This window comes from Planococcus citri, chromosome 4, assembly GCF_950023065.1.
Source record: "Planococcus citri chromosome 4, ihPlaCitr1.1, whole genome shotgun sequence".
Classification (NCBI taxonomy): Eukaryota; Metazoa; Arthropoda; class Insecta; order Hemiptera; family Pseudococcidae; genus Planococcus; species Planococcus citri.
In genome coordinates this window covers 34,613,008-34,637,800 of record NC_088680.1, presented here as the reverse complement: position 1 = coordinate 34,637,800, position 24,793 = coordinate 34,613,008, and the positions used below count along the sequence as shown (strand labels likewise).

The following is a 24,793-nucleotide window of genomic DNA, read 5'->3' as shown; positions in this document are numbered from 1 at the left end:
TGTACTTCGTTATGTTGAGTTGTTGAAAGATGTTACATTGGTGCCAAATTTGCTGCTGGCTGGTTCTCCCAAACCGTATTGGATGAATACTACCAAATACGTGGTAGCTAAACCAATCACCTGTAAGACATTTATTTAGAGGGGTTGAAAGGATTTGTTTCAGAGCTGAAAAATAATATCACCGTACTGCTCGCATGAACGAAAGATCCACGTAAAAGCAACCGCAAATTTGCATTTTCATCTCGTTATCTAAGATTTGGTGAAGGAATTGAGTCGTCTGTAAAAATAAACGTAATTTTATTAAGTAAGTAAATGATGGATTTCATTTTTCGTTTTTTGACGAATTTAAAAAAAATTAAAATTTTGATCATTTCTCATGAAAGAATCTAAATTTTATCAATAAGAGGTGGAAAGCTGAAATTTGGGTTACTCCTTATTTTCAATTTCTTAAATCGATTGACAATGATTTTGAACCCTTCTGGAGTCTCCTACGAATTTGTGGATTTTCCAGGTTACGAGGAGAAATCACCATAAAATGTATCAAAATGGAATTCAGAACTTACGAACTCAGATACACTGTCATTGTGGCAGTTTTGATCAATTTTAGGACCAATGTTCAAAATTCGCTTCTGTCAGTTCAAATCCAAAATTCTCTCCAGCGATTATTTTTGAAAAAATTCTTCGATTCAGAATTATTTATCAAATTTGAACTTTCAATAAAATTTAATTTTATTAAAAGGTTGAAACAATGAAACGCAGAAGTTTAGTGATCATCCCAATGAAAAGTAAAGATGTAAGATAAGTTGCCTATCCGGTTCGCCGTAAATACCTATTTTTGAAAATGAGACGAAGTAAAATAAATTGCCTAACCAGTTTGCCGTAAATACGTTTCAGTATGTTTTCACATGAAGAACTCCGTTCTACTATTCCCCCCCCCCCCTCCTTCACACTCACTCCAGCCTTTTCTCTTCTTTACTCCTGCCTGCCTCTTTTCCCATTCAAGTTGAATTTTGGTTTCAAGGTATTACCTAATGATGAAAGTGGCGAGTGGTATTTTTTTTTACATAGAAGAAAAGAAAAGTTAGTGAAAAAACATACTTAACCCTTTAGAAACAAACTCGATCCCTGAAAAACAAAAAAAAAAAAAATGGAGGAAATTAAAATATTTGAAAATTGGAATAAAAACTGAGAAGAAAACTAATCCTCCCTCCCCCCCCCCAAAAAAAAGAAAAATGTATTGAAGTGAAATAAAATGAATATGGTTGAAAAAGAATAAAAAGTGAATTCATGATGAATAAAATATGAAAAAATGAGCAAAAAAAAACCAATAAAAAATGAAAACAGAAAAATTATGGGAATTGATGAATTCAATAAAAAATGAAATATATAAAAAAGGAAGGAAAAAGAATAAAAAATGTCAAAAATTTATGAATAGAAACAAGAAGAAATGATGATAATAAAAGTGAAACAATTGTCAAAGAAAATTGAAAAACATCAAAACAAAAAAAAACTAAAATTGAATCAAAAACCCCAAAAACAAGAAAAAAATGCAAAAATAAAAATGAAAATAAAAAACGAAAACAACAAAAAACGATAAAAAAAGTGAAAACAAACAAAGAAAATTGGAAGACATCTAAACTAAAAATAAAAAATAAACAATAAAATTTAATAGAAAACTGAAAAAAGCTCCCTAGTAAAATGAATTAAAAAAATTCTTTTACAATAATTTTCAATTTTTAGTAAGAACCTCTCTTAGAATTTCAATATGAAAGGTGAAAACTTCCATTCATCTTTCAATCACAGTTGATTTCCTGCAAGAAATCTCTACCTACACTTGAAAAACAAAAACATGAAATGAATAGAATTTTTCTATTTTTTTTAGGAAAGGGAGTTATTTAAAGGAATTTAATTCAAAGATTGAAAATTCTTGTAAAATGTTCACCAACATTCATGAAATTACAGTGAATTTCTGGTAGCTCTTCCAATTTGTTTGAAATGTTTTATTCGGTTGGAATAACACTCAATCTCTGAACTATTTTTCAAAATTTTGATTTTTTTTGCCCAAAAGTAGAATTTTACGAATACGATGGCAGAGCTCGTATTCAATTTTTTCAAAAAAAGCAACATTAGTAACCAGAAAATCCTAAAAAAGTAACCTAAAAAGTGATCAAACGTGAGTAAAACATTTTATTGTACATTTTTTTTTGTAATTTTTGACAAAAAATCGAGATTTTAGACAATTGAAAAAAAGAGACTTTTTAAAATTTCCTGCAAAACAAAAAACGTCAATTTTTAGCTAAAAAGCAAAAGTTTTTGTCCATTTTTGAAAAAGCAGGAATAAAAAAAAATTGATTTGAAGCAAGACTTTTATGATTTTAGAAAAAAATGGGAATTTTGGAGAATTAATATGCCCACTCCAAAACTTGGGGATCAAGTATCACAAATAATAGAGGTAATGTAATTGACAAATTTCTCCTGAAAAATGATACTTTCCTTCTGAATGAGTCAAAACACACTCACTTTAACATTTCTAATGGTACCTATTCAAACATTGATTTAGCTTTTTGTTCCCCAAACATTTCTCATCTTTTGAACTGGAACCCCCATGATGACCTTTATTATAGTGACCACTTTCCAATTAGCATCAACATCCCTCTTCAAACTCAGAAACCCACACATGAAAAATGTCCCAAGTGGATTCTAAACAAGGTAAACTGGTCACATTTCAACAAAAAAGTTCTCCCAATTGACTTTACACCAGATGATCTGGACACTATAGTTTCATATTTCACAACTTCTATTATCCAAGCAGCTGAAGAAACCATTCCAAAAACTTCAACCAAAGTTCCCAAAAAATCTGTCCCATGGTGGTGTCATGAACTAAAAACTGCAATCCAAGATAGAAAAAGATCATTAAAAAAGTACCAAAAAAATCGCACTCTTGACAACCTCATTGATTTCAAGAAAAAAAGAGCTATTGCTCGCCAAATCAACTTATCTAAACAAAGAGAAAGTTGGAATAATTTCATGTTGAGCATCACCCAAAGCACATCTACAAAAGAAATGTGGAAAAAAGTTCAAATCCTTAAAGGAAGTTATATACCTACTGAAATACCCTACTTAGTAGATGACAACACTGAAATAAACTCAATAGATGACATTGCAAACACCTTAGCTAGATCCTTTGCAAAAGCTTCTGCAACTGCCTCTTATAGCTCTGCTTTCCAAACACTAAAAGCACAAATAGAATCCACCCCCTTAGACTTTTCATCTCAAAATCTAGAACCATACAACTCTCTTTTCTCTCTTGAAGAGCTAAATCATTGTCTAAACTACAACATTAAAGATTCATCCCCTGGACCTGATGAAATACACTCTCACATGTTAAAGTACCTTTCAGACACTGGAAAAGAAGATTTACTTCAATTATATAACAAAATTTGGACTTCGGATTCCTTCCCAAAATTATGGAAAACTGCAACAATCATTCCAATATTAAAACCAGATAAAAGCCCAAATCTGGCATCTAGTTATCGCCCCATCTCCTTAACTTCAGTTCCTTGCAAAATACTTGAAAAAATGGTTATTAAACGTCTTAATTGGTATATTAATTCCTCAAACTCTCTTAGCATTTATCAAAGTGGTTTCAGAAAAAAAAGATCTACCCTAGACCACCTCTTTAGTCTCCAAAAAGAAATTAGTTCGGCCTTCCAGAATAAAGAAAGTGTTCTTTCAGTCTTTTTTGATCTTGAAAAGGCATTTGATAAAGCCTGGCATTATAAAATTCTCCAAAAATTAGGTACATTCCATTGGAATTAGAGGACATTTGGCTTACTTTATTCAGAATTTCTTAACAAACCGTACTTTTAGAGTGAGAGTTGACAATACATACTCAGAGTTTTTTGAAATTGAAAATGGAGTCCCCCAAGGTTCAGTTCTTAGCACAGTCTTATTTATACTTTTGATTGATGACATTTCCAATGTTGTTTCTAGACCCATCTCTCTGAGAATCTTTGCTGATGATATAAACATTTCCTTTCGTTCAAATAATATTCAACTAGCTCTTCAAGTAATCCAAGAAACCCTTGAAAAAATTGAATCATGGGCAGATTCAAATGGTCTAACCTTCTCTGAGTCAAAAACCCACTGTATACTTTTCACCAAAAAAAATAAGATTCCTTCAGATCTCATCCTCAACTTCAAAGGACACTCTTTAGAATTCAAAACCACAACTAAATTTCTTGGCTTAACTTTTGATAGAAAACTAAATTGGACTCCTCATTTTCTAAAAGTAAAATCAGATATCATGAAACGCCTAAATCTGTTGAAAATAATCAAAAACACCAAGTATAAACCATCTCGCAAACTCCTACTTCACTTGTATAAATCTCTAATTCGCAGTAAAATTGAGTATGGAAGCCCATGTTTTACAAATATCTCAAATAAAACTTCAAATATCCTAAAAACAATTCAAAATTCAGCCCTAAGGATCTGTTTAGGAACCCTCTATTCCTCTCCAATAGATAGCCTATATTGTGAAGCAGCAGAATTACCCCCAGATTTCAGAAGAACTCTCATAACAAACAAATTCATCTCAAATGCATCCACCAACCCTTCCCATCCACTCCAAAACTCAATTAACCCACCCAACCCCCAACATTTTGATCATATAGAAGGACCCATTTCTAATTTCATCACAATGTTGAATGATCTTCAAATCAATCCCAAAACTCTCATCCAAAAACCAATATTATACCCCCCTTGGCTTCTAAAACCTCCTCAAGTCAACCTACAGCTTATTAACTACCCAAAAAATAGCCACTCTCCATTAGTAATAAAACAGAACTATCTTGAACTTTTATCAGAATACAAAAAATTCAATCTTTGCTTTACAGATGGATCAAAAATACCAACACTTCACACAGGATATGCATACTCTATAAATGATAGAATTTCAAATTTTAAAATCCATAACTGTTCTTCAATCTACACTGCCGAACTCACAGCTATTTTCCACTGTCTCTGTGACATACTCACTTATGAATCAGAAAATAAGTCCTTCTTAATTCAAAGTGATTCCCTCAGCTCACTAACTGCTATCCAAAATCTTTTTTCCGATCACCTTCTAATTCAAAATATTCATAAAACTCTATTTGACTTACAAAATTCAAACTTCTTCATACAGTTTATGTATGTACCCAGCCACGTTGGAATCTTAGGAAATGAAATTGTAGATATTAATGCAAAATCTGCCACCATCCTTTCTCCCCTTATATTTATCACAGCTGACGACCTCAAATCTATCTTCACCCAAAACACACTTAAGAAATGGCAAAACTTTTGGTCCCTTCAAACCACAAACAAGCTCTTTCAACATAAAAAATTAGTCCATCCTTGGAAAAACCTCTCCCACTTAAACAGACTTGAAGAAATCATTATAACCAGACTGAGAATTGGCCACACAAAAATCACACACAATCACCTCTATGAAAAGGCCCCAAAACCCACATGTCAATTCTGCCTCTCAGAACTTATATCTGTCCAACACTTACTATTTCAATGTCCCTCCTTACATCAGCACAGACTGTCCCTACAAATAGATGAAAGATCCCTATTCATACCAGACGACCCTTCCGAAATTAAAAAATTCTTAGACCTAATTAAAAAACTTGACCTTACCAACTCGATTTAAATCTCATACGACGGGTGTAATAATCAAGTAATTACAAACACCCAAAAAAAAAAAAAAAAAAAAAAAAAAAATGACAAAAAAGTGATTGTTTTTGGAAATCTTAAGTAAAAAAGAGAATTTTGTGTAATATTTCTTGTAAAAGAATTTAGAAAAAATTGAGACTTTTGGAATTTTTTGTAAAAGAAAAAACGACAATTTTTAGCTGAAATTTTTTCCCACTTTTAAAAGCCAGAACTTTTGACAATTTTTGACAAAAAGTAAGACTTTGACAATTCTGCCAAAGGAGCTTTACGAAAATGTGACAGTTTTTTTTGCAATTTTGGCCAAAAACGAGACTTTGGAATAATTCTTTTAAAAAAAGGTGAGACTTTTTAGCATTTTTGTTGAAAAGTGAAAACATTAGTCAAAAAACAAGTCTTTGAAAACTTTGGCAAAAAAAGTAAACATTTTTGGCGCCAAATTAGTCGCAAAAAACAAGATTTTGGGAAATTTTTAAAAAAAGGTGAGACAGGAATTTTTTGTAAAAAAAACATAAATTTTTAGCAATTTTCCTAATTGTGAAAATTTCAGTCAATTTAATAAAAAAAACAAGAACATTTGACATTTTCAACTTGAAGCGAGACCTCGAAAATGTTTCCAAAAATCAGGAATTTTTGAGAATTATTGACAAAAAAAGAAGACTTTATGGCAATTTTGGTCATAAAAAGATTTTGGACAATTCTTGAAGAAAAAGTTATCATAAAATTGGCACTTTTTGGAATTTTTTTTTGCAAAAAAGCAACAATTTTTAGCAAGAAACAAAACTTTTTGGTAATTATGACAAAAGGACAGATTTTATGCCATTTTTTGGCAGAAAGCGAAACTTTAAAAACTTTTCATGTACAAAAAAATTAAATCTTTGAAAATTTGCAAGTTGAAAAATCCAGTTTCAAAATCTAATTTGGCAAAATAAATTGTTTAAAAACTAAAATTTTGTACAATTTTTCTCAAAGCAAAATTTTAAAAATAAAATAGGTTAGGTAAGTTTTGAAAATTTATACAACAAAATTCATTTGAAAATTTTTTTTGGAAAATTCCGATGAGAAAGATCAAAATTAATCGTAGTACATAAAATTCATATCAGTTACCTATCGTTGATTTCGAATTTTATTCATATTCACTTACCAGTTTAGAATACGCATAATTCAATTTTTTCGATTCTTGAAATGTTCGCAATCTTATGAGCATTTTCTGCGCCTGTAATTCATTACTTCTTCTTAATATTCCCCTGATTATTTCGCATACCTAAATAATGGGGTTCTACTCTTACGCTTCATCTTTTATAACTCACCTGTAGATCGACAGAATTCACCGAATACGATAAAAAGCAAACCCTAAAAGTTAAAAACAACACTTCCAGCAGTACACTCCATACTTTCCAGAATTCGCCTTCGTAGCTCTCGATTTTCCACAAGGAAACCGTAATGATATAAATATAAACGACGAACCAGACCATATTGAAAGTTAAATCGATCAGTAAATCTTTATCGAAACACGTGGTAACAGTTCGCAGAAAATTACACGATTCTTGATGTATTTTCATAACTTTTTTCAAGTTCAACGCTAGTAAAACGCTACTGTAATCTTTTTCGCTCAACGAGTGTAAAATTTCGTTGATTTTTTCGCACGTATCTTTGACCACGCAGCATAAACAGATGACCAAACATTCCATAGTCAACGGTACCAAGTACGACGTGCTGTAGACCAGAAATATTATAGGATTTATGTCTTTGTTGTGCAGCAGCGAAGTGACCGTTTTCATCAAAAATACCGTCGTTGCTGTGGCAAAATAATACAAAACTTGTCGCATGGATTTTCGATGAATAAATTCGCAGCATTTTTCGACAAAAAGGCCGCCTTCGTTGAAACAACGAATAGTTTTCGTTCTTCGGTACGTCGATGCTGAGGTTAAAATGATTATAGCGATCGATACGTGATTCCAGCTAAGTAACCAAACGGCACAATCGTTGATACTGAAACAAGGCCATTCTATCGAGTAGAAACTTTTGCAAAGGATGTACGCGAAGATACCGATACACGCGGAGTTATAAATGTGAATCAAAAGTAGTTCTTTTTTGCCTAAACAAAAAAAATACGAATAAATCGAAAACAGTCTAAGATTTAAGAGAATACGATAAAAAGAAATAAAAAATATAGGCTTACTCAAGTGCAAAAATCTTTTCGTATTACGTCTTCGAAAGAAATCGTAAGCTTTGCTGAAAAACAACACACTGTCGATCATGATGGTACCTTTAGACCGAGTACTTCGCTAGATTATCGAAGCTTTTCCGTATACAAAACAAATTCCATTAACAACGCCGAAGAAAACAAATAAATATTTACTTTGAAAATAGGTAGGTAGATATAGATATTGGCAAACAATATAAAATTCGTATTAAGACAATTCGCACCGATCGAAGGAGCGATACCCAGTCCTTCACCTGACTCTTCTTATTCGATATAACCCTCTTACATCCGTAGGTATTTTCAATTTCCAAGACAAAATTACTAATACAAAGGTAACGAACGGAATGCTAAACATAAAAAATTGCCGAATTGCGCTAATGGAAGTATCATCGTAGGCATTAATGTCACACGCGTCATTGCCATCGCGGTATTGAAATCGTGTAATTAATTTTTGAAGTTCACATTATCACATGCTACCGGATTGTTTTCATTTATCGTCGGTGTCTCCAGTGATCCATTTAAACAGGCTGAATCCGCCAGATTCCTTGTTTTCTTTATCTGCGAATATCAAGATGAAAAACGAATAGAATAACTAAACGAATACGAAGATGAATAAATGAAATACATATGTATTTGAACAAAGATTACTTTTAGAGGACGACTCGGCTGCATCTTCGCTAAATAGTTGCATTTGAGAAGCGTGATGTAACCTAGAAGCTTCGGATATTCGAGGATCTTTCATGTAGTTGACTTGTTGCAATTCTTCTAGTCTGAAATTTTTAAAAGAAATTTCATTAGTTGATTAATAGTTTTAAAATTGCAACAGAGACGGTTGCGTTTCTCTCATCAACATTTTTAAAATTTACAGCAATAATTTTCGTAATTTTTTCTGACAAGGGAACCTTTCGAACTCACACTCGCCGATTTAAACAAAACCAAGTTACATCGAAAGAGCAAGTTCTAAAACCCCTGTACGCAAAATTACAGATGCTGAGGTTCGTTTTTAGATTTTTAGTGAGTTTTTGAAAATTTTAAAAATTAAAAAAAAAATGTTTTAGGGGCGATTTTTAAAATTAATCATGAATAATATAAATTTTATGGAGCAAAACAAACCAGTGAATAACTCTTTTGAATGAACTCCCACACATGAACAATTATTAGAAAATGGAACTTTCAGCGATTTTTTTCTCTAAACATTACAAATTGTTTTGGACGAGCGGTTCTCGAACATTCCCCCGAAAACATTTTCTTGAATAAAAAAACTACAAATTGCCAATTTCTCTCGAATCAACAATTTATCGAATAACCTTTCCCCAACATCCTTAATGCACAAAAGTGGACGATAGTTCAGGACCTCCCTCCCCCCCATTCCAGAAAAGACAATTTTTTTATTTTATTTTGATCGCGCTTTCCACTTTTATTTCCAGCAAGTCTTGTTTTTTGCCACAATTTTAGAAAAAAGTAAAAACCTGTTTTTTAGTCAAAATTTACAGAAAGTTCTGATTTTTTTGTCGTCAACATTTTTTTTCTGGTTGAGTTTTTTTTCCTTCAAAATTTCCAAGAAATATTATTTTTTGCCAAAATAGCATAAAAAACTTTTAGTGAAAATTTTGAGATTGTCTAGATTTTTTTGTAGCAAAACATAGTTTTTTTTTTTTTTTTGGTAAAATTGGAATAAAATCAGCATTTTATCAAAAATAGCAAAAAATGCTACTTAATGTCATATTAATTTGTAAAAAAAAAAAAAAAAAAAAAAAAAAAAAAAAATTGTAAAAAACTTTTTTTTTGTCATTTTGAATCGAAATAGCCAAAAACTTTTGTATTTTTGACGAAACAACAGAAATTTTTTTTGCCAGAATATTCTAAAAGTGTTGCATTTTTTGGTGATAAAAAAATCTTGTTAACAGTTATTTTAAGGCTAAAATTCCCAAAAAGTCTTGTTTTTATTTGTTGTAAGAAATCTGTGTTATTGTTGACAATATTGCAAAAAAAGATAAATTTTTCATCAAAATTACCAATAATAAATCTTTGTTTCATGCAAATTTTTTTTGGGTGAAAATTTCCAAAAATGTTTTACTTTTCTTATCGCAAAAAAAACTGTTTTTTTTCTAGCCCACAATGCAAAAAAAGGGAATTTTTTATAAAAATTACCAAAAAATCTTCGCTTTTTTTTGCCAAAATTACTAGAATTTTTTCAGTCAAAAAAATGTAAAAAAACTTTCTTTTTTTTGGCAAAAATTTCCAAAATGTCTTGCTTTTCTGGTCACAGAAAAATCGTTTTTTTGTCATTATTACCAAAAAAATCTTATTTTTGCTAAATTAAATTTTCGTAAATCTTGATTTTCATTTTATAAAAAATTTGAATTTTTGGTCAAAATTGCAAAAAAAAGTCGTTTTTCCCCCAAAAAGCCTTGGTTTTTTGCCAAAACTACAGAAAATAATTTTTGGTCAAAATTGCAAAAAATCATATTTTTATCAAAATTACTACAAAATCTTGCTTTTTTGCAAAAACTTTAAAAAATACACTTTTTTTTTAAAAACAGCCAAAAAAGCGTATTTTTTTTGTTTTTTTAAGCAACATTAAAAATTTGGAATTTTTGACAAAAAAGCAGAAATTTTTAGTTTTTGAAAATTTAAAAATAAGGGAAAAGCTAATTTCCAGCTATCTACCTGAACTTGGTTAAATTTTACTTCTTCAACTTGAAATAAAACCAATTTAAATTTTCAAAAACCCACTAAAAATTAAAAAACGAAATTCAGCGTTTAAAATTTGGCCTGGGGGTACATTTTTGAATGATATATTTTCTTTTTTTCTCTATCCAGTTCAAACTTTGTTCAACTATTAGGTACCTACACTTTCTTTGCTTGTACGTAGATACGATTTAATTTCAAGATGGAATTGAAATAAAAAATACACAACTCACTTATTTTCCAAATTAGATGACTGAGTCGGGATGCTCCTTGTTAATCTAGGAGACTGGTGTTCTGCTTCCCTGAGCTGTTCATTCTCTCTCAAAATAGTGGATAATTTTATCTGCAACGAGTCTCTCTCAGAAAGGAGCTGAAAAAGAAAAATGAAGAAAAAATTAGCATGATTCGTGAAAAATTTTTCCCTTCAATATTAATAACATTAAAAATAAAGAGTAAAGAAGAAAAGTACGGGAAAAAAATGTCAATTTGTCTTAAGTTGGCTGGCTGAAGAAATTCCTTTTTTTTTCATTCATGCAAATCAACGTCTTTTAGTAAGTATGTACCAAAAAAAATGTATGTTTCATAAATTTAAAGTTTATTTTTTTTAAAAACAATTTTTAATCCCTAAAGCAGCACACATCTTCAGAAAAAATTGACGGCGAGTCAGCAATAATAGACAAAATTCTTCCCAAAAAAATGAACAATAATGAATTAATGAACGCTATTTACCTGTGTCAATTCTTGGGTCAGTTCAACGCAATGAACATCCCTCAAATGCAATTGATACAGCGTTTCATCTAGCTTAGAATGCAGCTGCTTCATTTCGTTATATTCTCCCGAATTTTTCACGTCGCTTAGTTCTTTAACCAAACGCTCGATTTTCCTGTTACTTTCTGTAAGCAAAGCTTTCAATTCTGCGGAAGTATTATCAGTCGACGCAGTGGCCGCGTGACTGTGATGGGCGTGATCATGATGATCATGATGATGATGATGATGCTCTTCGGATGTAGCATCATCACTCTGAGACTCGTCGTACAAGTCTTCGTGCGAATGCGAATGATGATGGTGATGGTCGTGATCAGAATGAGCAGCCGCAGCCGACGATGCTGTAATATTGGCTACGTCTTGTTTGATGGATTCGTCGCTGATTATGGCGTTGATGGATTTCTCGACGTGTTGATTGATATCTTCGATTTGTTCAAAAAATTCGACCGGATTAACGTTCGACGAGTTCTCCGCGCTGTAAACGTAGTGTAGATCGCAGATCAACTCGTGCAGTTTGTTTTTAGCTGTTTCTAGACTTTTGTAAACGTCGACCAAGACGTAAGCGGCTGGTTTATCGGATTCTTTGACTTCGGTAAGTACGCTTAGTGTTTCGGTATGTTTTTCGATCATTTCTTTCCAATCGTTGAACACTTCGCCAAACTCGTTAATAGCTTTTTGGCCGAAATCCGGATCTGCTTCGGTGGCACTCAGGTCGTAATAAGGTATACCGGTATCTTCGGTTATGTTTCTACGTAACTCGAATATTAAACCTTGCAGATTCCAAGGCGAATCGAAATTCCAATATTCGGCGATTAAATGCTCGACTAGAGAGATGGCTTGTAAAAGATATCGATTCTCGCAATCTAATCGTTTGGCAGTGATAAGTAGCTGCGTATCGACTTCTTCTGCAATTCGGGGAACATGCGAAGAAGGTTCAAATACCTCGACCGGTGACGGAGATTTACCATCGTCGACTTGATGAGCCACATCACGGAATTTCTTCAGTAATTCCAATGCGTAGGGATTCTCCACAGCTCGAGGAGAATCTACGTAGTAGGCGACCACAACTTGGAACAATTCGGCTAGTTTGAAAGCCAAAGAGAATTCTTCGATAGTTTCGTCAAATTTGTAATCGCTGGCGAAAGTGGTGATGGAAAAACGTCTGACGAGATCGTCCAGGACGTCGATGAATCGACTCGTGATCGGAGTAGCACGGGAGTCTTCGGCTGAAGTGGTATCGTCGTCGATAATAACGTGATCTGAGGCCCAATCACCGACAACGTCGTCTTCCGGATTCAGGATATCTTTTATTTCTTTCTTGATGACACCTTTGCAATAATCGTAGTATTTTTTCACATTCGGTATTGTTTCTTGTACCGTTTCAGTGCCACCTTTGAACATATCGAATACTTTGACCTCATCGGCAGCTCTGTGCACAGCGTTATCGTCGTAGAAGTCCATTTTAGGTTGTTGGAAATGGCTTTCTTCGACAGATGCTCGAGCCTGTCTCAATTTATTCGCGTTTTCTTGCATTTCATGAATGATACGTTCGTATTTGGTACGTTCTTCGTCTACCAGAGATTTGTAATGTTGTAAATTCTGCTGCATTTCATGAATGATTTGCTCGTATTTTGCCCGTTCTTCGGTTACGACTTCTTTATAACGTTCCATATTGCTATGACTTTGCTGTTGGATTTCCGCTTCTTGTTTTTGAACAGCGACTGCCGCAGTTTCCGAGATGGATCGGCGCAGCTGATCGATTGTCGCCTCGTATCGGTTACGTTCTTCTTCTATTTTCGCTTTGTAGTGAAGAACGATACCTTCTTTCTCTTTGAACTCCCTATCAACCTTATCGCAGCACTCTTGCAAATCGTTTATTTTCGCTACAATCAAAGCCAAAGCTGCGTTGTATTTTTCACGTTCCACGTTCAAATCCTGCTGATACATTTGACGAACGCAGCTCTCAAACGATTCGTCACACTGCACGGCGATTTCGCAAGCGTCCGGACTGCTCGAACGGAAATGATCGAAGATACGAGGAGCTCGATCAGACGATGCATTTTGATTGTATTTCTGGCTCTGTTCTTTCAGCTGCTCATTTTCCAGTTTCAACTGAGCCAGAGCTTCGGAAATGGGTGCAACTTGAGCCGAACACTCAGCTATCAAAACAACAGCTTGATCCTGCGATGTTCGGACTTGACTACGGATCTGGTGTAAGTCGTTTTTCACTCGAATCAGTTCATCGCGCGTTATAACAAGCTGTTCTTCGTATCCGGCGATTTTATCAGACGCCAGAGCAAGTTCAGTCTCTAACGCAAGTCTTTCCTCGTTTTCGGCGCCTTCTTGATCATCGTTCAGCAGCTGATTTCGTAAATCAGCCAATTCGGTTTCGTAATTCTCGCGTAATTTGTCGACGGTTTCTTGTAGTTCGTCGCACATTCTTTTCACTTTCTCGAGCTCGGCTATTTTAGCTTTGGCGTTGTTGCAGAATTCCATTAGTTGCTCGTTCGTAGCAACCAGCAATTCGTTTTCACTTTTGAGTCGTTCTAATTCATCGGAACTGGAGGTATCGGCGTTTAAATTTTGATTTATCGTTTCCAATTCGGAGCACCGTTCTTTGAGAGAATCCACCTCGATCTTGTAATTTTGGCTAGTTTCACTGAGCATGGTTATTTGTTGACGAGCTTTATCGCAGAATTCTTTCAGCTGTTGATTACTTTGATCTAAAGACTGGTTTTCGTTCTTCATACGATCGACTTGATCGCGTAGAGCTCGCGAATCTTCGCACAGACTCGAGAACTGTTGGTCGATGGCTGATTTCATTTGTTTCAATTCATCGTTTTCTTTATTTAAAGCGGCTAAACGATGGCCAATTTCCTGTATATATTCGCTCTGACTTTGATATTCTTGCTTGTACCATTCGAGTTCTCGACGAACATTCTCCAGTTGCGGAGATTGACCTAGATGCGATTGGAGGGACTCGATTTGTGATTTCTGGACTTGGTTTTCTTCTCGCAGCGCTTCCAGTTCCGAAATATCTTTCGATAAAGCCTCGATTCGCGATTGCTGAGCTTGGCATTGTTCTCGTAGCACATCCAGTTCGGAACTACTTTGAGATAAGGCTTCGATTTGTAATTTCTGAGCTTGGAATTGCTCTCGTACCAGATCTAGCTCGGAGCTGTCTTGAGATAAATCTTCGATTTGAATTTTTTGAACTTGATTTTCTTCTCGGAGTACGTCCAATTGGCAGCCTTTATCGAGGCAAAGCTGCTCTAGTTTTTCTAGACGCGATTTCTGAGCGTGATTCTCTTCTCGAAGTGTATCCAATTCGTATCCTTGATCGAGCGTTCCTTGTTGAAGTTGCTCGAGTTCACGAGATATTTCGAGAAAACGTTCGTTGAGAACCTGGTTTTGCTGCCTAAGATTCTCTTGCTCGTTCTCGTCGTCTCCGATTTGCTGAGATTGTTGCAATGCCTCGCGAAGACGTTGATTGGCGGCCAGAAGATCATCGTGAGCTTGTTTGAAAGACAACAGATGAGAATTTTCTTGTTTTAGTGATTCGATGCGTTGTCTAGTTTCGTTACAGAATTCTTGAAGAGCTTGATTTTCGGCGTTCAATTTCTCTAGCTCGTCGTTATTATCAGACTGAAGTTTGCCGGCGGTTTCCTCGAGTCGTTTTTTCAATTCTTTGCATTCGAGTTTTAATTTTTCAACTTCGGTATTCCCATCGGAAGATTTATCACCTTTCTTGATATTAGCTTTGCAATAAATTTGTAATCTTTGGTATTTACTTTTAAATTTATCGCATTCTTCCACTAGTTTGGCTTTTTCATTTTCTAACGAAGCTACGACGGATTTCAATCGACCCAATTCAGCATCTTCAATTGGCTGAGATGATTGGGCCGATTTACTCGCCAAGTTCGCAATCTCGTTCTGCAATTTCTTATTATGCTCCTCGGCTGCTTGTAATTTACCGAGAATTAAATCGTAATCGGAAGTTTGATCACGGATTATATCCTCGTTGGCAATGAGCTGAGACTCTAATGAGTCCAGTTTCGTATTCAACGATTCGATTTCTTTAGCTGCTCTATTCCTGTACTCGGACAAATCGGAAATTTCACGATTAGCAGCATCCAATTGATCGAGCAACGTTTGATACTGATTCTGAAGATGTTGATTTTCTTGTTGATAATTCTGCGAGTTGAGTTTTTCATTACCCCATTCGATGGCCTTCTCAGACATGGTTCTAACGGTTTGCGTAAGTTTATCGTGATCTTCGCATAATTTGTGGTATTTTTCTTTCCAATCTTCTTCGGCAGATTCTGCATCTTTTTTCTGCAAAACGACAAAATCGTTTTCGGTTTTATCGCTCGAGCTACCGTCTTCTTGAGCTTTACGCAGAGTTTCGCATTCGACCATTAGCACTTCGTATTCTCTCGTTTTCATTTCCAGCAGCATCGATATTTCAGTGTTTTCTTCGTGCAGACGAGCTAATTCGCATTTCAAGGAGTCGATTTGCGAGTTCTCTTTGGCTTGAGACGAGACCTCGACGAATTCCACTGCTTCGACTTTTTCGCGCATTTCGTTCAATTGATACGAAATGCTTTCGTTGAGTTTCTCCAATTCTATGTACTTCATTTTCCATTCGTCTTCGGAAGAACTCCTCGAGCTAAGTTCGTGTTCTAATTGATGGATTCGTTCCTTCGATTTGGACAGTTCTTCGGTTAAATCTTTACAAGAGTTCGATTCAGATTGTACTTTAGCTTTCAAGGAAGCCAACAATTTCTTCAATTTAGTCTCTTGTTGCTTATTTTCATCAACAACATGTTGTAATTCAACGATTCGAGCGTTTGCTTGAGAAAGTGATGTTTCGAGATCGCAAACGTTGGCAAATTTATCTTTTATCAAGTAGAACATCGACTCTAATTTATCTCCAGTTTTTTCCAACGTTTTCAGGATATCGTAGTTTTCGTAAGGAACGTCGTCGTCGAGTAATTCACTATTCGATCCGGCATTATCCAAAATATACGAGTAAAATTCATTTAAAACCAATTCGACGCTCTGGAGTTTATCTTGTAATAATTCTCTGGGAAGATAATTGTTTAAATCTGAAAATGAAAAAACAAAAAAAAAACAGAATGATTGAACAAATGAAAAAACAAACAAACATTGTTCAATAAAGAAGAATAAAAAATGAAAAAAATGGGCTAACCGGGCACAGGTGGTTGATTCTCTTGGTGGATTCGTAAATTATCAAGCTCATTTTCTAAATTTGCCATTTTTTCTTCCAATCTGATATTTTTATTAAGTAATTTGGTTCTAGTAAAATCCAAAGATTTAAATTCATTTTCAACGTGTAAATACCTGAAAAAAAAATTCAATGAAAATTATGCGATGACTTGAATTATTTTAATATTTGAAATTCAGATCAAAAACTAGAACTCACTTTTGACGAACGATTTGTAATTGATTACAATATTCTTGTTTGGAATTATTGATGCGTTCGATAGACTTCAAGTGTTCGCTCTTTATGCGTTCAATTTCCTCTTGAGATTGCTCTAAAAGGTTCAGTCTAGCGGCATATTCGTTCGAAACGGATTCACTGAGACTCTTGATGGATTCTTCTTTTTCAGAAATAACGCGATCTTTGGCATCTAACGCATCCTGATGAAAAACAGTACACTTTAGAAGGATTCCAATTCACGGAAAAAAAATAGAAAACTTGAACCGGAATTTACTTGTAAATAATCTACTGTTGATTCTAATTTAGCTATTTTCTGCTTCAGGGATCGAATTTCGTCGAAGTTGGCATGTTCCTAAAACCGAAAAAAAAACACGTAGAAAATACTCGTAATTTTAGTAAAGATTCTCTTCTGATGATAAATAGCTTCCTCACCTCTGGAGGTAATTTTGATATGTCTTTATGAGAACGTTTACTACGAACGGCTTCACTCCTCTGTTTAGACTCTTCAAATAATTGTCTAAAATGAAAATCAACATCAGTATCTAGTCGAGAACCAGAAAACACAAAATTATAATATTCATTACCTGTCTTCCTTCAACTTCTGGGCCACAAATAATGACGTTTCGTGATAGCGTTTGAATTCTTCAGGTGGTACGTAATCTTGCGAAGTACCAGTACTCTTACCGGTGCGAAATTTTTGCAAATTACTGGCAATTTCCTGAAAAATTTTAAAATATTACTCGATGTAAAATTTTGCAGTAAATAATGACAAGTAGCGATCGACTTACATCTGCTTTTCTTTTGATTGCATCTAGATCTGAATCAGTCTTACTAGTTGTTGGTTCGATGGAAGTACTGGTGGTGCTCAATTCTCTAGAAGATTGCTCCGAACGCTCTTCTACGTCATCGTCGAACACCAGACAAAATTCCGCATTCGGGGATGGACTGCTGATCACTAGATTATTATCGATTTCTGGCCTCACGAAGTCAGATTCGTCTTCTGTTTCCATTTTTCTACGAGTAAGAAAATATAATGCGGTTGCATACGTCAGAAGTAGCTCGAAGAATAACACTGAAAATTCGTAGTGTTTATTAACACCGAATAGCTTACATTTATAATTCGAAGCGATCCAACGTCGATGGATTGTTGATGGTATGATTCGATCACTAAGAAGTACTCATTCGGGATTATTTCTCTTCAATTTTACATCATATACACGAGCAATCTTTCGTCGAAGCTTCCTATCAATAAATTTATGTACACGACAACAAATTAAAAGCTAATGGATCATCAGGTTACCGAGGTGCATCCGATAAAGCGTATCGTACAAGTGTGAGTTATGAGTATAGAACTTCACCAAAATAACGTAAAAATTACAGATATTATTTACATTTTCATTTAAATACCATAATATTCATTTTCCGTACTGCAAAAATCGGAAAAAAGAAAATCCTCTGAAAAAATTGAACTGATATGAAATTTTCAGGGTTGCCAAATCATCACCACGTAATCAAATCAAAACAATCGAAGCGACGTTGCACAATGTAGCAAATGCTGGCTAAAAGTCAAACGCAGCGATGCCAATTCGAGACATTTTTACACATTTCTCCACTATCCAGTTAGGTGCTTTCTACGTAAACATCATTGTGATCGTAGTAATGAATGAATTTTGGTAGAAGAGAAGAGAATTAGCGAATAAGCACTAAACCAGTTGAAAATAACTCGAAATTCTTTTCATTTAATCATATTTTCATTTCATAAGGTTATTTTCCGGTCAGTTCGATTTAGCTGAGCGTTGTTTTATGATCGTAGATTTGAATTCATCCAACTAAAATGAACAAAAGGTGTGCCAGATGCGATAAAACCGTATATCCGATAGAAGAACTCAAGTGTTTAGATAAAGTGAGTCATTAACAAATACTAGAATAGAGATAAAATATTCCGGCTTACTCGTACGAGCAAATTGTACGAAAATGTCGATAATATCGTGTTACAATCATGTTCGGCGAAAGGTGCGCTCTGTACTTGATAATTGTCGTATTTTTATTACGGGTCATTTACTCTGCGATAATCATAGTTCAACGTAAATTAATTAAAATTTATAAAAGGGTAATCATTTTTACGTAATATTTACGTCGATTTAAATAATACTATTTGATTCTCAACTTTTTTTTTCAGTTATGGCACAAGCAGTGTTTCAAATGCCAGTCTTGCGGAATGACTTTGAATATGCGAAATTACAAAGGATTCAATAAAGATCCATATTGCGAAGCGTAAGTATAAAAATATCGAATCCTTTAAAAATACTCTACGTAAGAATTCAGTATTTCCCAGTCGGCTAGCGGTCTCAAAATCTATTCCGAGTTGCGCCGTAAAAAGATTAATGACACCGACATTTATGGAATGTAAATAAACCTTCTCCGCTCGTCGTCGTAGTACATACGTCTACCGCTGTTATTTAATTGTTTCGCCGCTCGACAATAACGCGTTCGCGAGAAGATGGTTCGAGTTATGTCAATCATCTGGTTTTTACGAACCGGATCCGATGTGAAAGTACCATTTTAATAGTGTTATGACATATTAATGACGTATTGTTCCATGCAAAAATCGACTAAATGATGCCCATTAATCGGTTCTTTGTAATTTTTACTTTCACGCAGGCATGTACCCAAGGCGAAGGCTACGAGTGTGGCTGAAACGCCAGAAATGAAACGACTCGCCGAAAATACCAAGATACAGTCGAATGTCAGTATCCAAGAATTAGCCGTTTGCTCTATCTTATCTTCGTAATTGTCGATAATTAACAATTTACCGTTTTCTTCGTTGTCTTATTAGGTCAAATATCACGCTGATTTCGAAAAAAATAAAGGTAAACTGACTCAAGTAGCCGATGATCCCGAAACTCTGAGGATTAAACAAAATTCTCAAATAATCAGGTATAAAAATATGCAGATTTTTGTTAAATTGGAATTCCATTATTTTTATTTTGGGGGGGGGGGGGTATTTTTGATCAATACGTTTGTACCTATGTATGTTTATATTTTTCTTCAGTAACGTCGCCTATCATGGGGATTTGAAGAAAAAAGCTGAAATGGAATGGAAACGAAATTTGAACGGAGAAAATGGTCAAGCTGAAGAAACTACTACTAATACGAGTATGTTATTTCATCGAATTATTCTGCACTGTTCATAAGATTCTCGCCAATTTAAAATTCTATTTGATGTTCAACGCTGTAAAGAGAATAAAAATCGGAACGCTGGAAAATTATGTTGGAAAAACTGGAAAACTGAATTGGGAAATTTGGTGAATTGCATTCAAGTTTAATTAAATTTCAAAAAAAAGCTGCCCAATTTCCAAATCTAAAAGACGTGTTTTAAACCAAAAAATACGTTTTTTTATTTTTTATTTTTTTGCAACTTTGGATCAACTTCAACATATGAACATCAAACAATGAAATTTTCATTAGATCGCAAAAAAAATTGATTTCACTTTTTCAAAGAATTTCAGTCGAAATAAAAATATTCCCATTGGTTCAATAAATTATAAATTATTAGAAGCAACATCCTGCCAATCTTACTAATCAATTTTTTTTCAACGCAGATCATACTCCAGTGCCACAATACGAACAAGCTCCGCCGAACAACATACCAGATCCATATCACGCAAAAGTCGTCGAATCTCATACCACCACTAAAAACTCTCCGTACTCAGCTAGACAATCTTCGACTCTAATTTACAGTTCACATAAAGGCCCTTGTAAGTATTTCAGAAATCACTATAAATTGAATAAATCCTATTTCATCTTGGACCTTCGTATTTGCTTTTCATAAAATACGTCTACTATTCGAATCGATGGTCTAAGATGGTAAATTTATTTGTTTCAGTCTGCTTGGAATTTCTAATAGACGAGTAAGTCTCTCCTCATTGAAAAGAATTCGCCTGTGCTTTGTTTATTGTTGTGTTTTCTTTCATTTTAACTGATTGCCGTGTTTATTTCAACTGTTTATCCTAGTCTCGTTTGTTTCGTTTTTTTTCTCATTCATTGATGACATTAATCAAGTTGAACTCTAATTTACAGCGACAATATTTCCTGTTTGATTTACGAAATATTATTTGTATACTAATTCTCACTTATTTTTTATTGCTTAGTGAATACAAATTCGGCAGCGAGAGTCGGTTCGATCGCTGATATTGATCCGATGAATAATTTTTATGGATCTTTAACCGATCACCAGCAGCAGCAACACAAGCAGCAACAACATATGCAACAGCAACAACATATGCAACAGCAGCAACACATGCAACAGCAGCATATGCAGCAACAACACATGCAGCAGCAACATATGCAACAGCAACACATGCCCCAGCAACATATGCAACAAATGCAATATAATTCGCAGAGGATGCCACCACCCAAAAAAGAAATAAATAAATCTGGGGTAACAATTTAAAAATTAACTTGTTTGAATAATACATATACTCACATGCTGAAAAATTGTTCACGAAAAATCATCCGGTGCACAAAAAATTCCCTGATGTTGGCTTCGAAAAACTTCCATCTGATTTTGGAGAAATTCTGCGACAAAACAAAAATACGTACAATTTGTTTAATTGTAAAAAAAAAAAGGAATTTATTTTTAAAACTTCGAACTCTTTTCAAAGAATAATTTTACTACGATTCTTCAGTTGATGTAACATCATATATTTTGTTTTACAGAATATTTACCGAGCCATGTACGATTACGATGCTCGTGAATCGGACGAAGTATCTTTTATGGACGGCGACATTATTTTGAACTGTGTTCATATTCACGATGGATGGATGTCCGGGGTAGTGCAACGTACAGGCCAACAAGGATTATTACCAGCTAATTACGTAGAATCGATAATTATCTAAGAAAATCGATCTTTTTTAAAAAGCATGCATCCAAGATCCAAAGAAGAGAATCCGCCGAAGATGAACTCGATGTGCCAATTGTTATTGTTATTGACTTAATTTTCTTTTTAACTTGATCGCACTTGTCGAATCAACTGCCACTTGATTTTATGACGTAACAAGTTTAAATTTTATTCACGCAGTATTGCCCTTATCCTTTTTACTTGCCTCTCTTTTCTTTTTTACGTATGTACTACATAATGCCCAAACGAGTTGAAAAAATTGTTATATGTTTTAAGCTTTGTTAAGTTTAATGTTGATTTTGTAAGGCAACTTGTTGTTATATTGTATTTTTCTTGATTTCCTTTTAGCCAATTTTTTAAACATAATTTGTTGTTTGGACTGAATTTCACGTTATCCTGTGAATTCCAGCGAGATCAAACATAGTATTTTTTTTTCCTTGAAGGGTTCCCGCTATTTTTTTTTTTTTTTTTTTTGAATTTATGATAATGATTTTAATCATTCCTTTTTTTTTATGCAAAGGTTCCTCTTTCTTGAGTGTCATATGTATTTTTTTTGTGTGTTCTCTAATACGTATGTAATATGTATGTGGCAGCTCATGCTCGTCAAATGTTACGTATGATGAAAAAATACTATTTTTCGTGTGTAATTTTGTTCTTCCTCATCTTTTTTCTAATTTTTCTCGACACCTTAACATTTTCTGTTTTTTTGCACTTTATTTATTCCTTCGTATGGTATTTTTTAAACGGTATTTTTACTATTATTTTACGTTTTAGATGTAATCTTGTAATAGTTTTTACTTTTTATTGTTTATGAATTTTTTTCGTCCTTTTTTTTCATTAAAAAAATTTTGTATTTATGGTTTCGTTTGGTTATTTGAAATGGCTTTGAAAGATTTTACTATTTTCAAGAATCCTATTAAGTATGATATAACTAGTGCCATATCATTCACATTGTAACTGAAAGTTTGAAAAATGTGAGCACTTCGAATCAATATTTAACCGTTCTTCAGAAGATCATAATTTTTTTATTCCTTATTAGAAAAAATATTGATATTTTTTCCAAACATTTTGTTCTAGATTCACTTTCATTTTCATCACTTTTCGGGAAATGTACAAAAAAAAGCTCATTTTAGTCACTATTGATTGAGAATTACATACATTGATGACAGTAAAACATTACAGTTTTCAAGCGAAAAAATGGTTCTTCACAAGTAGAGATAAAATGAGGAAACATTAACCCTTCTAAAGATGAACCTGCTTTGATGAAGCCCAAGCTCAACAAAAAAATCATGGCCAAATGACCTCAATAAGTCGTAGGAAAAAATTCAAATTGTTTGGTTAATATTTGACCTCCCTCCCCCTCCAAGCTCGAGTTTTGAAAATTTCAAAAATTCTTTGATGTTTCAAGTGGTCTCTTGATATCTTCCATGCTCGAATATCATTGTCTTTAGACCTTTAAAAAAATGCGAAGTTCATTTTCATCAGGTTCTCAGGAGTTCTCAAAATATGTATTAGCTTTTAATAATGTGTCTCCCCAAGATCGTAGAATTACAATCGAACAAGTGATTAATAAAATCTCCTGAACTAAAAAAAAATAACACGTGATACAATTTCAAAACTTGGACCTGTGGAGGGGTGGGGGAAGGCCTTAATGTATTTATTTGACCATAATTCTTTCATTTTTGCTTCTAAAAAAGTTGAAAACTTACCCCCCCCTCCCTGTAGGACATTTCTCTTCACCAGGCACTAATCAAATTCTCAAAATTCAGACTTCGAAGAACAATAAAAGAGCTAGAAATATAGGTAAAGAATAGTAGAATTTTTAAATTCACCTTTATAAGTTTTATGCTATTCTGAAATTGTGAAAAAAATTTGAAAAGCCTCACTTTCCCCTTCCTGATCCATAGAAATTATTTACCTACTATAGGACGGATCTTTTTACATTATTATTATTTTTTTTTTAAATTTAAACAGAGCCATCAAAAAAATTATGGTCCACTCATCCACTGCCCTCAACAAGAAAAATAAAAACATTTCAAACTTTTGGTAAATGTTTAACCTTTTCATCAAAAAAATTTCAAATGTTTCAATTGGTAAGTGGTCTTTTGACGTCTTGAGTACCTACTTTATATCATCACGTTTAAATCATTAGAAAATCTCAAAGTTTATTTATGTCAAGTTCATGAATTCTCAAAATAAAGGCGGGGCTCATGCTTGATTTTCTTTCAAAAAAAGGAATTTCAGCAATAAAAAAAAGTTAGCAAAACATTTTAATGCAGAAAAAATTAACAGAAAAATGAAACAAACTTTGAAAAGTTGAACTATTACATACATATTTTGAAATTTTTTGATTAAAAAGCGAGACATACTGGCAATTTTTGGCCAGCAAAATGAGAATTTTTGCAGTTTTTGGAAAAAAACAAATTTGTGAGAATTTCAACCAAAGAAAAGAATTCTTAGCAATTCTTGAAAAAAAAATCGACTTTTAGACAGTTTTCAAAAAAAAAAATGCAATTTTTTGGAATTTATAATTTTGCTGAAAAGCAAAGTTTGCGTTAAAAAACAGACATTTGAAACTTTTCATTTAAGAAGAAGCAGCAATTATTGAGGATTATTGGTGAAGACATTATATGTATTTTTTTGCAATTTTTTTTACAGTTTTGAGACAAAAAAATATTTTTTAATTGCTAAAAAGAGCTAACATTTTTGGCAAAAAAACCTGCCAATTTAAAAAAAATCAATAAATATTGAAATGTTTTCTTTAAAAACGATAATAAAATAAAATGAGTTTTTTTTGCCAATTTTTGTAAGAACGAGAATTACTGAAAATATGTATGTGGCGAAAACAGAACTTTTTTTTTGGAAATTATGGGTAAAAAATGATATTTTTTCGCAACCTTTGTCGAAAAAACGAGACTTCTTTCTTACAATTTTTCAATTAGAAATTGAAAATTTTTACCATTTTTAGGCAAAAAAGCGAGTTTTACTTATGAGCAATTTCTAGGAAAAAAATCAAGATTATTGGATTTTTTTGTGAAAAAGCGACAATTTTAG

General features: G+C 33.5%; 2 protein-coding genes across 3 annotated transcripts; one reads left to right on the top strand and one right to left on the bottom strand.

Annotated features, from left to right (window-relative positions):
* Positions 1-8,054: 8,054 nt before the first annotated feature.
* Positions 8,055-18,308, bottom strand: LOC135845672 (nucleoprotein TPR-like). Its single transcript, XM_065364438.1, has 11 exons — positions 17,950-18,308; positions 17,627-17,852; positions 17,423-17,556; positions 17,271-17,355; positions 17,113-17,190; positions 16,821-17,038; positions 16,587-16,738; positions 11,339-16,482; positions 10,843-10,979; positions 8,567-8,688; positions 8,055-8,476 (listed from the first exon to the last, which is right to left on the bottom strand). Exons 2-11 carry the CDS (start codon positions 17,846-17,848, stop codon positions 8,406-8,408), a joined length of 6,363 nt encoding a protein of 2,120 aa, XP_065220510.1. The 5' UTR covers positions 17,849-17,852; positions 17,950-18,308; the 3' UTR covers positions 8,055-8,405.
* A 177-nt stretch (positions 18,309-18,485) lies between these two features.
* Lasp (lasp) lies at positions 18,486-22,433 on the top strand. 2 transcript variants are annotated; one of them, XM_065364440.1, is made up of 8 exons: positions 18,486-18,741; positions 19,018-19,112; positions 19,500-19,584; positions 19,675-19,775; positions 19,891-19,994; positions 20,441-20,596; positions 20,990-21,279; positions 21,558-22,433. In XM_065364440.1, the coding sequence occupies exons 1-8, from the start codon at positions 18,673-18,675 to the stop codon at positions 21,735-21,737; spliced, it is 1,080 nt and encodes a 359-aa protein (XP_065220512.1). In that variant the 5' UTR covers positions 18,486-18,672; the 3' UTR covers positions 21,738-22,433. The 2 variants fall into 2 exon arrangements, with proteins under 2 accessions (XP_065220512.1, XP_065220511.1); XM_065364439.1 differs by lacking the exon at positions 18,486-18,741 and adding an exon at positions 18,806-18,948.
* Positions 22,434-24,793: the final 2,360 nt, after the last annotated feature.